General features: G+C 32.5%; 1 protein-coding gene across 1 annotated transcript in view; it reads left to right on the forward strand.

The window, feature by feature from the left end:
• Nucleotides 1-13,346, forward strand: part of LOC127705379 (uncharacterized) — a 53,773-nt gene that overhangs the window by 33,158 nt on the left and 7,269 nt on the right. The window contains exon 7 of the mRNA XM_052209719.1: nt 5,471-5,556. Within this exon, the coding sequence (XP_052065679.1) occupies nt 5,471-5,556 (86 nt within the window). The remainder of the gene's footprint in view (nt 1-5,470; nt 5,557-13,346) is intronic.

Raw genomic sequence — 13,346 nt, forward strand, 5'->3', positions numbered from 1 at the left:
AAATAAATGAATTTTTGCTGATTGTCCAGTAAAGTAAAGTTTGGCATTTAATGGCAAACAAAATCAAAGAGAGCATCTCTATCAGAGTTAAATTTTTCACATGAAGTTTTTTTCATAAAGGATATATGTACATGCTGAAAATAATCATGGAAAAGTATTTGTACTGAAATAACAGAGGTAGTTGTGCCTGTCTTATTCAGTAATGAGTACTATTCATGCTGAAAAGAGAAGCCATAGTGGAAGGCTAACTCCATCTTTTCATAAAGGATAATATCAACAAAGTTTCCCCCTACCAAATTCTGTAAAAAGATGTAATTTCTAAAATTGATTACCAATACAGGTATATTTCAAATAAGCTTACACAAATTCAAACCCATTACCCTTTCAGGTAGACTGGTATCTATTCACCTATTTCAACTAGCATTTTATTGCATACAAAATTTTAAAAAAACATTTGCTTTCAAGTCAGACTAAATTAAGTGTCATGAATTATTTGTAGAACAATAAATAATGCCTTTCTACCGGTAGTCATTTAACAAGGTAAAATTAATTTTGCATTGAAATGCACTGCCTATTTTGTGTTTTCATTTTTGTCGAGCCTTCGACTTTTGTCGAAAAAGCGAGACATAGCGATCCTACATTCCGTCGGCGTCGTCGTCGTCGGCGGCGGCGGCGTCCACAAATATTCACTCTGTGGTTAAAGTTTTTCAAATTTTAATAACTTTCTTAAACTATCCTGGATTTCTACCAAACTTGGACAGAAGCTTGTTTATGATCATAAGATAATATTCAAAAGTAAATTTTGTAAAAAAAAAATTCCATTTTTTCCGTATTTTACTTTTAAATGGACTTAGTTTTTCTGCCAAGAAACATTACATTCACTCTGTGGTTAAAGTTTTTGAAATTTTAATAACTTTCTTAAACTATCCTAGATTTCTACCAAACTTGGAAAGAAGCTTATTTATGATCAAAATATAGTATCCAGAAGTAAATTTTGTAAAAAAAAAATTTCATTTTTTCCGTATTTTACTTATAAATGGACTTAGTTTTTCTGCCATGAAACATTACATTCACTCTGTGGTTAAAGTTTTTGAAATTTTAATAACTTTCTTAAACTATCCTGGATTTCTACCAAACTTGGAAAGAAGCTTGTTTATGATCAAAAGATAGTATCCAGAAGTAAATTTTGTAAAAAAGTAAAAAAAAAAAATCCATTTTTTCCGTATTTTACTTATAAATGGACTTAGTTTTTCTTCCAGTTAACATTACATACAGTCTGCACTTTAAGTTTTTAAAACATTTATTAGATTCATAAACTATCCTGGATTTTTACCAAACTTGGACAGAAGCTACTTACAATCAAAAGATAGTATAGAGAGGAATATTATAATTAATTTTTTCCTCATTTTTGTTGAGCCTGCGATTAACAACAAAAGTAGGCGAGACACTGGGTTCCGCGGAACCCTTACGAATTTTTTACAGTATAATGGTATACCACTGCCAATCCGTCCTTCTGTCCATCCATCAACACTTCGTACAATTTTCTAAAATTTGCTTCAACCAATTCTCATGTAATTTTAATACATAAGAATTGACAGAAAGAAAGCTCCCTTTTATATAAATTTTTTTCTAGAGTTACAGGACTTTTGAATGTTAGATTTTGGGCAATTTAAAAAATTTTCACATATCATGCAAGAACTCCAGTATTCCTCAAATTTTCTCAAATTTTTATATTAATGTTGGGATTACTAGAACTCCCTTTCTATTTTTGTCTCGCCTTGACGGAGTCAAAAAGCGAGACATAGGTATGCTGTTTCCGGCGTCGGCGTTGTCGGCAACGGCGGTGTCAACAATGTATTAGTTTGTGATTAGGTCTAATTCATGGTGAACCACTAGTGGTAGGCCAATGGTATTTGGTATGCAGTTGTATTAGCATTGGCAAATCTCATTACCATGGAGATTATTTGGCCCCGCCCCCTCAGTCAAGGTCTATTGACTTTGAAACTTTTCATAGTTAACATGTATTAGTTTGTGATTAGGTCAATTTATGGGGAACCACTAGTGGTAGGTCAATGATATTTGGTATGCAGTTGTATAAGCATGGGCATATCTCATTTCCATGGAGATTATTTGGCTCCGCCCCCTTAGTCATGGTCTATAGACTTTGAAAATTTTGCTAAGTTTACATGTATTAGTTTGTGATTAGGTCAGTTCAAGGGGAACCATTAGTGGTAGGCCAATATTAATTGGTGTTCAGTTGTATAAGCATTAGCACATCTCATTTCCATGGAGAATATTTGACCCCGCCTCCTCAGTCATGGTCTATTTACTTTGAAACTTTTGCTTAGTTTACATGTATTAGTTTGTGATTAGATCAGTTTAAGATGAACTGCTAATGTTTAGTCATTGATATTTGGTATGCAAATTTATTGGCATTTGCAAGTATCGTTTCCATGGAGATTATATAGCCCCACCCCTGATCATGGTTCATTGACTTTGAAACTTTTACATAGTTTACAAGTTAATGTTTGTGTTTAGGTTTGTTTAAAGGGAACGACTTATAATAAGTGAATGGTATTTGGTATGCAGTTGTATTAGCATTGGCACATCTCATTCCATGGAGATTATTTAGCCATGTACCTTCAGTCATGGTTCATCGACTTTGAATATTTGCATTACTTACATGTTAAAGTATTGCAATTTTAATTTCAACATTTGCATTATCAAAATTACAAAAAGGCGAGACATATCTCTGTGATAACAGTTTATTTTTTTTTCGGTTTGTTATTCCAGAGTTATTGGATGTTAATTGTCAGTTGTAAGTAAATTTTTCACATATTGTACCATAACTTGACTTTGCTTAGATTGATTTGGTGTAAACTTGTATAAATGTTGGAATTAGTGACCATAACAAACGGTTTGATTTAAAAAAATATCTGATATGTCATTCCAGAGTTATGGGACTTAGACCATCAGATAAATCAAAGGCGTTTATTGTCTTGCCTGCGATGAAACATAAGGATTACAATCTGGTTGGCAACAACGGCATACACTCTTTGTATTATAAAGCTTTATATTTCAGATGGTGTAAGACTTGGATACTTTATACCTTGTGTACAGATAACTTATGTTACAAAGTATCCATCTGCCATCCATTGTCCTTGACCTTATTTTTATGGTTCAGTGACTGCTTGAAAAAAATTATAGTTGTTTTATATTATTAGTTACATAGTATGCTAGTGACCTAATACGGTATATATAGGGTCAGTAAACTCCATATGGGGTGAGAGCGAAGCTCGAATCCCCATATGGAATTTACTGACCCCATATATATACCGTATTACGTCACTAGCATACTATGTAACAAATTTATCGTACCGACTATCTTAACATGTGATAATTAGACTAGTGACCTATCAAAACGAGTAAGTCTTCAATACCGTTAGCATTAAGAAACTACTTCCATTGATCATACAAAAACAGATGCCAACAATAACTACTTGTTAGCTTTAAATGTGTTTTATGAATTTATTTCAATCTTCATCATCAATTTCTTCGTCTGTTGAAACCTTTAAGATTTGTTCTCAGTACTTTTTTGTTTTTATAAAGTGATGTAACATCACTACTAACCATGTATTGAAATAAGCCCCGCCTCCCTACTAACCTAATATGGAATATACACAGTCTCCATGCGGACGCTTTTAACCAATCATATTCCTAGAAATGTATAGGAGGTAAGATAATGTGAAATACTCACTCATTATGAGCAATATGATAACTATATTTGGTATATGGGTCTCTTGCAGGGTCTACCTGACTCACCTGACCTCGACATCATTTCATGGATCAGTGATCAAGGTTAAGTTTACATGCTCAAGTAGGTATCTCAGATACTAGAAGCAATAGGTCAACTATATTTGGTGTATGGAAAGGTTGTAAGATGTACATGTCCGACTGGCAGGTTTCATTTGACCGTGAACTCATTTTCATGGTTCAGTGGACAATGTTTAGTTTTTGTGGTTTGGTCAATTTCTCAGATACTCGAGGCAATAGGTCAACTTTATTTGGTACATGGAATGATTGTAAGGTGCATATGTCTGATTGGCAGGTTTCATCTGACCTTGACCTCTTTTTCATGGTTCATTTGATAATGTTTATTTTTTGTGGTTTGGTATATTTCTCAGATACTATAAGCAATAGGGCCACTATATTTTGTGTATGGAAAGATTCTAAGATGTACATATCTGTCTGGCTGGGTTCAAATGATCTTGACCTCATTTTCATGGTTTATTGGTCTAATAATTTTTTTGTGGTTTGATCTGTTTTCCAGGTACTTAAAGCAATAAAAGGACTATATTTATTGTATGGAATGATTGTCAGGTGTTACTGTCTGTCTGACATGGTTCATTTGACCCAGACCTCATTTTCATGGATCATAGGCCAGCTCCAGGATACGGTAGTTAGTTGAATCTGTCATGTGACTTCCATCACCACATGACTAAAATGTAGGCATCATCACTTCCAACACATGTTGAGCGAACGGGTGAAAAAGTTTGATCTTATACTGCACAAAATATTTGGAGAATTAAAATCCAATAAGTTGGTCACCCTCCCTTAAGTGGTTCAGGAATTAAGATTACGTACTTACGGAACATTAATTATTTATAAACTACCCTGCAGAATGACGATTCTGAAAGTACTTGAAACTTTAATGGAGCAGGGATACAGGCGCGCCTTCTATCTGGTAAATGACGTCATAAAGGCGTGCGAACTTGACGATATTTTCCGGTGAAAGACATAATTCGAGAAATGGCCTATTGGTTATGTGAAGTTTATGTGATACTTGTTGTAAAACCTTCATATAACAGACTTTCAACATAAATTCAATCATAAGAACAGTAGGCAAGACATTTCAGTGTTTGTATTGTATTAAGCTTTATATTTCACAAGGAAGAAAGCATGGATGCTTCATACTTTATATACATATGCCTTATGTGAGGAAGTTTCTGTCTGGTATATGTCCATCATCGTTGAACTCATTCTCATGGTTTGGTGGCTGCTTAAAGATGGTTGCTACTCTTGTTTTTGACTTTTTGTCATCTATTTGTAATCCTCCATGTTTATCCATGTAGGGCCAATTTAAATTTTGCCCGATTACCCCTACTTTTCTGTTCATAATTTTATTACATATAGTTTAAAAAGCAATTTATGAAAATCTGTTCAAAGCTTGTCATTTTGAAACATCCTTAAGAAACTGTTTTTCATAGTTGATAGATGAACTATTCTGACTCCTTCGAACCGCTTTATATAAAATTGATGAAAAAAACTTTTGGTTATTCCGAATGGGGATATAGAAATAAAACCTGCTATCATTTAACATAAGGAAAAAACAAAAATAATTATTTGATTAATGTTGTAAGCATGCATTGCTCAGTGAGTACCTGTAGATTGAATTAACTATAAATTACAGGACGGATTCATGGCACAGTTCATCAGAGTTTGATGAAAGAACATCAGTGTGACCTTCAACCTGGAACTGTTGTTGTACTCAGACAGGTAGGTTGAAAAATAAAGAAGACCAGTGTGACTTTCAACCTGGGACTGTTGTACTCAGGTAGGGTTAATAATAAAAAAGACCAGTGTGGCCCTTAACATGGAACTGTTGTTGTACTCAGACAGGTAGGTGAATAACAAAGAAGTGTAGTTGTAATCTGGTTGGTCAATTTTAAAGTTCTTTCATCTCTGAAACTGAAAGGCCACATTTTCTCAAATTTGATTAATAATAAATATTTGATGAAGCTGAAATGTATCAATAGTAACCTGCCTAAGTAGTTTGTAAATGTTTTCATTTTCTGTGAAAAAAAATAGGAATACACACAAAATAATAACTTTAAAGTTAAATATTCAGAAGTAGGAATAGATCAAGGACATATATGTTTTCAGCAGACAAAAAATATTTGATAAAATAATCATATTACAATATATTTATAAATTATTAGTTGTCTGCACATGTTTTCAACAAGCCTGTAAATGTTTGGATGATTTTTGTATGTCTTTGTATAATGAGATGATTTTCTAAATGGCCAGTAAATTTTGACATTTTGAACTGTTTTTTTTTTCAAAGGAAAAATCCAGTTATTAGTTTGATGAAGTATGGCAGGCAGCTGGCGGGCAGCTGCCAACAGTTTCCAGGCAATATCTTATGAAACATTCAACCAATGCTTTTCAAATTTTAATATGTTTTTATTGATGACAAAATTTAGGTCAAGTTTGATATTGACGATTTTCACTTGAACTGTTCAGGAGTTATTGTCCTTGATATATTGGAAAAGTATACTTTATGTTGTTTCCATGTATATCTATGAACTGTTTTAACCAATACTTTTCAAAGTTTGATATGTTGTTAGTGGATACAAAATGGAGGTCAAGTTCAATATTGACGATTTTCACTTTTATAGTTCAGGAGTTATGGTCTTTGATAGATTGGAAAATGGCCCTTTATGTGCTTTCCATACAATAACTTATTGCTTATGAACTCTTTAACCAATGATTTTCAAATTTCAATGTGTTGTTAGTGATTACAAAGTGGAGGTCAAGTTCAATATTGACGATTTTCAATTTTACCATTCAGGAGTTATGATCCTTGATAGATTTCAAAATTGCACTTATGTTGTTTCCATTTGATAATCTATGAACCCTTCAACCTATGCTTTTCAAATTTTAATATGCTGTTACTGATGACAAAATGGAGGTAAATTTCAAATTAATGATTTTCACTTTTGTGGTTCAGGAGTTATTGTCCTTGATAGATTGAAAATAGGCATAGAACATGGCAGATCAAACAAGCTTGACATTGCCTTCAAAATACAAAAAAAAACATTTTGCTGTCAATTTGACAGCTCTTTATGCCCCGCGACAAAATGTTTAGGTCATATTAATTTACCCTTGTCCTTTAGTCTGTCCAGAAAGAGATACATGGTTTGTCTAGCTATCTACTACAGTTTTTGAGCTGCAGCTTTAATATTTTGTAAATAGAGGAGTGCATGTCCACAGGATTTAGATTTTTTTCAAATATTCTCAAAATGCCAGATATTTGGACTTAGTCATTTATTAGTACTAGCTGCATCATGGTTTGTCCGGCTATATCCTCCTACAATTTTTGAGCTACAGCTTTAATATTTTGTAGGGTGTTCCCACACATAACAGAGGTGTGCATGGCCACAGGATTTTTATTTTTTCAAATATTCTTAAAATGCCAGGTATTTGGACATAGTCATTATATACTATATATAGCTAGCTGCATAAAGAGATCATGGTTTGTCCGGCTATCTCCTACAGTTTTTGAGCTACAGCTTTAATATTTTGTAGGATGTTTCTACACATAATAGAGGTGTGCATGTATACAGGATTTTGATTTTTTTTTTAAATATTCACAAAATGCCAGGTATTTGGACTTGGTCATTTTTTTGGTACTAAAAGTCAGAAAGGGGGGATGTTAGATATTCACAAAACCGGTAGTTGGACTTCATTTCCTTCTCACTTGCTATATAATTGAAAACATGGTTTGTACTACTACAGTTTAATATCCCTAATGAAAATAATTAAGATTTTTGTATTGTCAAATATTTAATCAATACTGGGAAGTTGAACCTGGTGACTCCTAAAACTGGAAAGTTGAAACCTTTTAGCTGGACATTCAGTCCTGCAAGTGTAGACATTCAGAATGAAAATAAAAGATAGATCATCATACTTAGTGTTAAATTTATGATTTCTTATGGTCAGGCGAGGCATCATTTGTGTTTTACACACAGCGCAACAATTTCAAGTTGTACTTCAGCATCACTGATTGTCAAATCTAAAGTATGTGGAAATATACTCATGCATATGGCAGAGCAGCACATCTTCCATATCTAGTTTCTTGTTTATTTTCACTATGCCTTTTTATGTTCAAAGTTTTAAGTTTATTTCATGTTTAAGACCACCATCTTCATTTTTTGAAAGATGTTATATGCATATTTGATACCTAGCTTTAACACATCTAAAAAACTTTGTTTATCCTTAAATGACAATTAATCAAGAAGAAAAGGTCACAATGTTATATTCTTTAATAGTCAAATAATAATTCCTTAGATTTTAACATTAATTAAATGAAATATCATTCAAAGCAAAGTCCTATTGGTTTTCTTGAAAGTTGACAAACTCAGAAATGCTGTCACAATAAAACAAGGTTTATAATATTCCATACCAGAAAATTTCAACTAAAATGAATTGGTTTTGAAATAAAACCCGATTAGATCAGTAAGACTCTTTTTCCTCTTAATGTCTTATCCCATGTGTAACATTATTGGTGAAGGAACCATTACCAGTATCCCCAATGACACAATTTAGGAAGCCATAGTGTGGCATCAAAGATATCATAGAAATAAAAAAAGGACAAAACTGTAGACTATTAATTCAGATTACTTTAAAAGACAGTACAACTGTATACTGTATATCATTACAAACATGATATACCATGACGAATGGATAAATTGTGAAAATAACTGTGAAAACAAATTAATGATGTTTCCAAATTGTTACAATAAATCTTTATACTCTTGCAATAAAGACTGACAGTAATGTATTCTCTCTTTGGATGACTTTAAGAAAGCCATTTGTTTACAGCTTTATTTTATTTTACAAAGATCAATAAATGAGAAATCTTCCTGATCATTGGTAATTTGTTCTTTTGTGACTTTGAAGCATTATTTTCACTCTTTACATTTAAATTATGAATCAAGATTGCATGATAGGTTCTAATTAAGTTTCTGAGTTCAGAGAGATTTCATATGTATTTCATATGTATTGGCCTGAGGGTGCATTAAGTGTTACCCTTGTCCGTATGTCCCAAAATTAGTTTCCATTCTCTTACTTTAGTTTGCCTCAACCAAATGTTATGAAACTTAAACACAACGCTTAATACCACACAATACAGATCAAGTTCGAATTTGGGTTGCGTCACTTATACTGTTCTTGAGTTATGTCTTTTTATAACGTTATATACAAGCAGGGTATCATCTGTGTCCCATGGACACATTCTCTATTATTGTGTATATGTATTTAGTGCTTAATTTTGAAGAATAATAGATCTATACAACCAGCAATTGAAATGTATCTTTGATCTTTTTTTTATTGTTTATGCTGAACATCAAATCACAAAACTTTTATACAAGTAAGTTGGTCTCATTGGGGGGTTCTGATCCCGCATCCCGCTTACTGTTTTGTCAGATTCCCGTATCCCGCTTACACTATGTACGTAAGCAATTCTCATTTTTTTTGTAATTTCCCGTATCCCGCTAGACATCATTTCCCGTTTTCACGGCACAATAATTTGACTTTCACGTGTCACTCTTGCAAAAAATCGGCAACCCCGCGTCACGCTTAGACCCCAATGAGACCCACAAGTAAGGATCTGGGAATTGACAAGAGAATGTTGACATTCACTGAAAAGTAAGGTTAAAAAGCAAGGAGTGGGCTCTGCGTCATTTTCAAACTTTTGCACTCTTTAATAGCAGAGGAATAGAAATATGGCTTCTTTTTATTTTGCATTGTATATTCCTGGAATAGGACTTGTTTGAAAGGGTGCATTTTCATTTGTGGACTCAAGAAAAATGCACCAATATCCTGGTAAAATTGGGTACAGTATTAAATTTCAGAGGTCCTCCTTGGGAGAGTGTTTTTTCCAGATCTTTTAGAACCCTTTCAACCACTAGACTAAAATGGTCCATATTTGGGATTATGTAAGGCAAAATCTCTAACATAATCAAAATCTAAAGGCCAGTTATGGATCCAAATAGGTAATTTTGCAGGATGCATAGGTAACTCGGGCTAGGATCAAGCCATCTTGATAAGGGGGGTTCCAACCCCCAGAATACCATGAAATTTTCACATAATTAAAAAAAAAACAAATAAAAAAAAATGAAGAAAAAAAGGGGGTTCCAACCCCTGCTAGATTTGCCAATGTAAATTCTATAAAAGGTTGACTTAATACTTCAGATAAACAAGAGACATAAAGTAAAAAAAAGACTAAGTTACTGAAAGCTAAATTATGCTATTAATAAGTCAGGTCAGGGTCATTGACATAAACCTGGTTTTCTTTACTCATAGCTTATACCTTATATGCTAAAAAGTAATTAGTGATAGCAAAATCCAAGACAAAACTATTTTCCAGTAATAAATTGTTTTGTTATTGAAATCCCAAATGTCATTGCAGGATAAGACATGAGTTGGCATATTACACACGGATAAATGCAGTCATAGCAACATCATCATCTATAAAGAAAATTGTTAGTCAAGAAAGAAAATCATTTGTTTTCTGGGTTTTGTTAGTTGTTTTCCATGTGAACAAGAAGTATGTGCGTAAAGATCCTGGAAAAAATTACTTAAATGTCTTTGTCTGAGATGTATTTAGATTACCCCTGAAGGAAAACATTTTTGCAGTATGATAAGAGTAGCATGTATTAAGAAAGAGAATTAAAACTAATTTTACTTCTTGTGCAATTGATTTTAGACCATATGTAACCAGTAATACTTATTGGAATTGATTTGCTAAATGGAAATCATTGTGATATTAGATTTTCTACAAGAAAACTTAATTAAATGCCAGCATATACATGATTTCTACAGTGAAAGTTATTGGCAAGTTCTTAATATTAAGTTTAAAGTCTATAGTAAATGAAGTTAACCAGAAATCTGAATAATGCTCTTATTTATAAACAAAGCTCAAGAAATTAAATTGTCGTCTTAATCTGATGGTATATATAATAAAATGCTCCGCTGGGTGCAGCTTGATACGACCGCAGAGGTCAAACCCTGAACAATTGGGGCAAGTATGGACACAACATTCAAGCTTGATACAGCTCTGAATTTGGATTGTGATTAAATATTTGACACAGCATAGGTTTCTAGCACGGAATGAATGTGGTCTAAGAACTTAAAATTTTTTAATCTACCTATTATGGTCAAATATCCAAAATCTAAATACATGGTTAGATTCAGCATATCAAAGAATCCAAATAATTCAATTTTTTATGAAATTAAACAAAGTTTAATTTTGGACCCTTTTGACCTCAATGTGGACCAATTTGATAACGGGGCCCAAAAATCAAAATACATGGTTAGATTCATCATATCAAAGAACCCCATATATTCAATTTTTGTTGAAATCAAACAAAGTTTAATTTTGGACCCTTTGGCCCTTAATGTAGACCAATTTAAAAATCGGGACCCAGAATTAAAAATCTATATACACGGTTAGATTTGGCATATTAAAGAACCCCAATAATTCAATTTTCAAACAAAGTTTAATTTTGGACCCTTTTGACCTCAATATGAACCAATTTGATAGCGGGGCCCAGAAATAAAAAATCTAAATACATGGTTAGATTCAGCATATCAAAGAACCCTATATATTCAATTTTTGTTGAAATCAAACAAAGTTTAATTTGGACCCCAATTTGGACCAACTTGAAAACTGGGCCCAAAATCAAAAATCTAAATACATGTTTAGATTCAGCATATCAAAGAACCCCATATATTCAATTTTTTGTTAAAATCAGACAAAGTTTAATTTTGGATCCTTTGGACCTTAATGTAGACCAATTTGAAAACTGGACCCAAAATTAAAAATCTAAATACACAGTCAGATTCGGCATAACAAATAAATAAATGTGGTCAAAGATTTTACAAATCTAATGCGCCATACTGTGCAATTAAAGATTACTTCTTGAAATTTTTCAATATTTGAAATTTGAAAAAAAAATAATATTTGAAGAATAATTCTTTTTAATTTCTGAAATCTGAAATGAGAAAAAATTGACCCCCCCCCCCCCCCCCCAATTTCTTTTTACCCCCCCCCCCCCTTTTCACCCAAAAAATTTTTTCCCTCAAGATATGGTCATAATCTCAATTCAAATTTCGAATGGAATTTGCAACCATAACTACCAATTTAAATTTACCATAGTGCTAACTGAATATATTTTATAATAGAATTTAAAATATGGTGTCAAATCTTTCATATGGATTTTTTGGTAAAAAAAAAAGATGCAACATTTGCAGATATTTTTACTGATCTTCCTTTATAAATATACATTTCTTTAAACATAATTTAAAAGCAGTGTAAGGGAAGTAATCAAAACGTTGTATTTGGATTACCTCCCTTACACTGTTTTAAATTGTCTTAATTGTTCATTAACCATTACTTTATACATAATTAAAAGCAGTGTAAGGGAGGTAATTCAAATGATGAATTTGATTTATCTCCCTTACACTGCTTTAAATTATGTTTTGTACTAAAGTATTTGTCCATTAACCAGGACAACCTTGTTTTTCCCCCTTTTTTGCCCCTAATTCCTAAACGGTTTGAGCCATAACCCCCAAAGCAAATCCTAACCATCCCTTTGTCGTATGGAAACTTATGGTATAATTTCAGAGAGATCCATATACCGTTCCACAAATTATTGTCTGGAAACTAGAAAATGCTTGTTTTTGGCCCCTAATTCCTTAACTGTTGGTACCATAACCCCCAAAATCAATCCCAACCTTCCTTTTGTGGTATTTAACCTTATGGTAAAATTTCATAGAGATCCATTCACTTAAACTTAAGTTATAGTGCGAAAACCAATGTGTCTTCGGACGACGACAACGCCAACGTCATACCAATGTACGACCGCAAAAAATTTTTGCAGTGGTATAAAAATTGACTTTTGATCTTTTTTAATTGATTTTCCAGTGCATTTCTTGAAATACTATAATTAATCGTTTTGGCAATGAAAAGTTTCCATCAATACTATTTAGATATGACAAGGATTGCGTTTGTTGTTGCAGCTTTTAAATTGATCTGGCAAAATCGGTCGATTACGTGTTTTGAATGAAATTAGTTTATAGGGTTACAATTTGTGAGTGATCATTGTGTTAATTTTAAAAGAGAAATTACATAATATAAAGGCAAAAGAAATGTCTGTTTTGTACAATGACTGAAATATTATGTAAGAGGCATCTAACTTTTTGAAGTAGATGGATGTTTTAAAGCCAATCTTAATCTAGTAAATAAACTATTCTGACATTATGTAATAACGGAAAATTGATGTAAGATTCAAACTTAGTAATAACAAATTGTTGTTTTATTGTACACATGAGAACAGATTCAATCAGATATATATGTTTGCAGTGCAATCATCAATTATAAAATGAAAAACATAAGCTGATAGCAGTTTGAACTTTCTTCCAATCTATTTACAAAGCCAGGGCAGATTTTTAAATGATTCCAAATTTCAATAAGAAAGCAACCAAACAACACAAAAAAATCA

Source organism: Mytilus californianus, unplaced genomic scaffold, assembly GCF_021869535.1.
Source record: "Mytilus californianus isolate M0D057914Y unplaced genomic scaffold, xbMytCali1.0.p SCAF_1, whole genome shotgun sequence".
NCBI classification, from domain to species: Eukaryota; Metazoa; Mollusca; class Bivalvia; order Mytilida; family Mytilidae; genus Mytilus; species Mytilus californianus.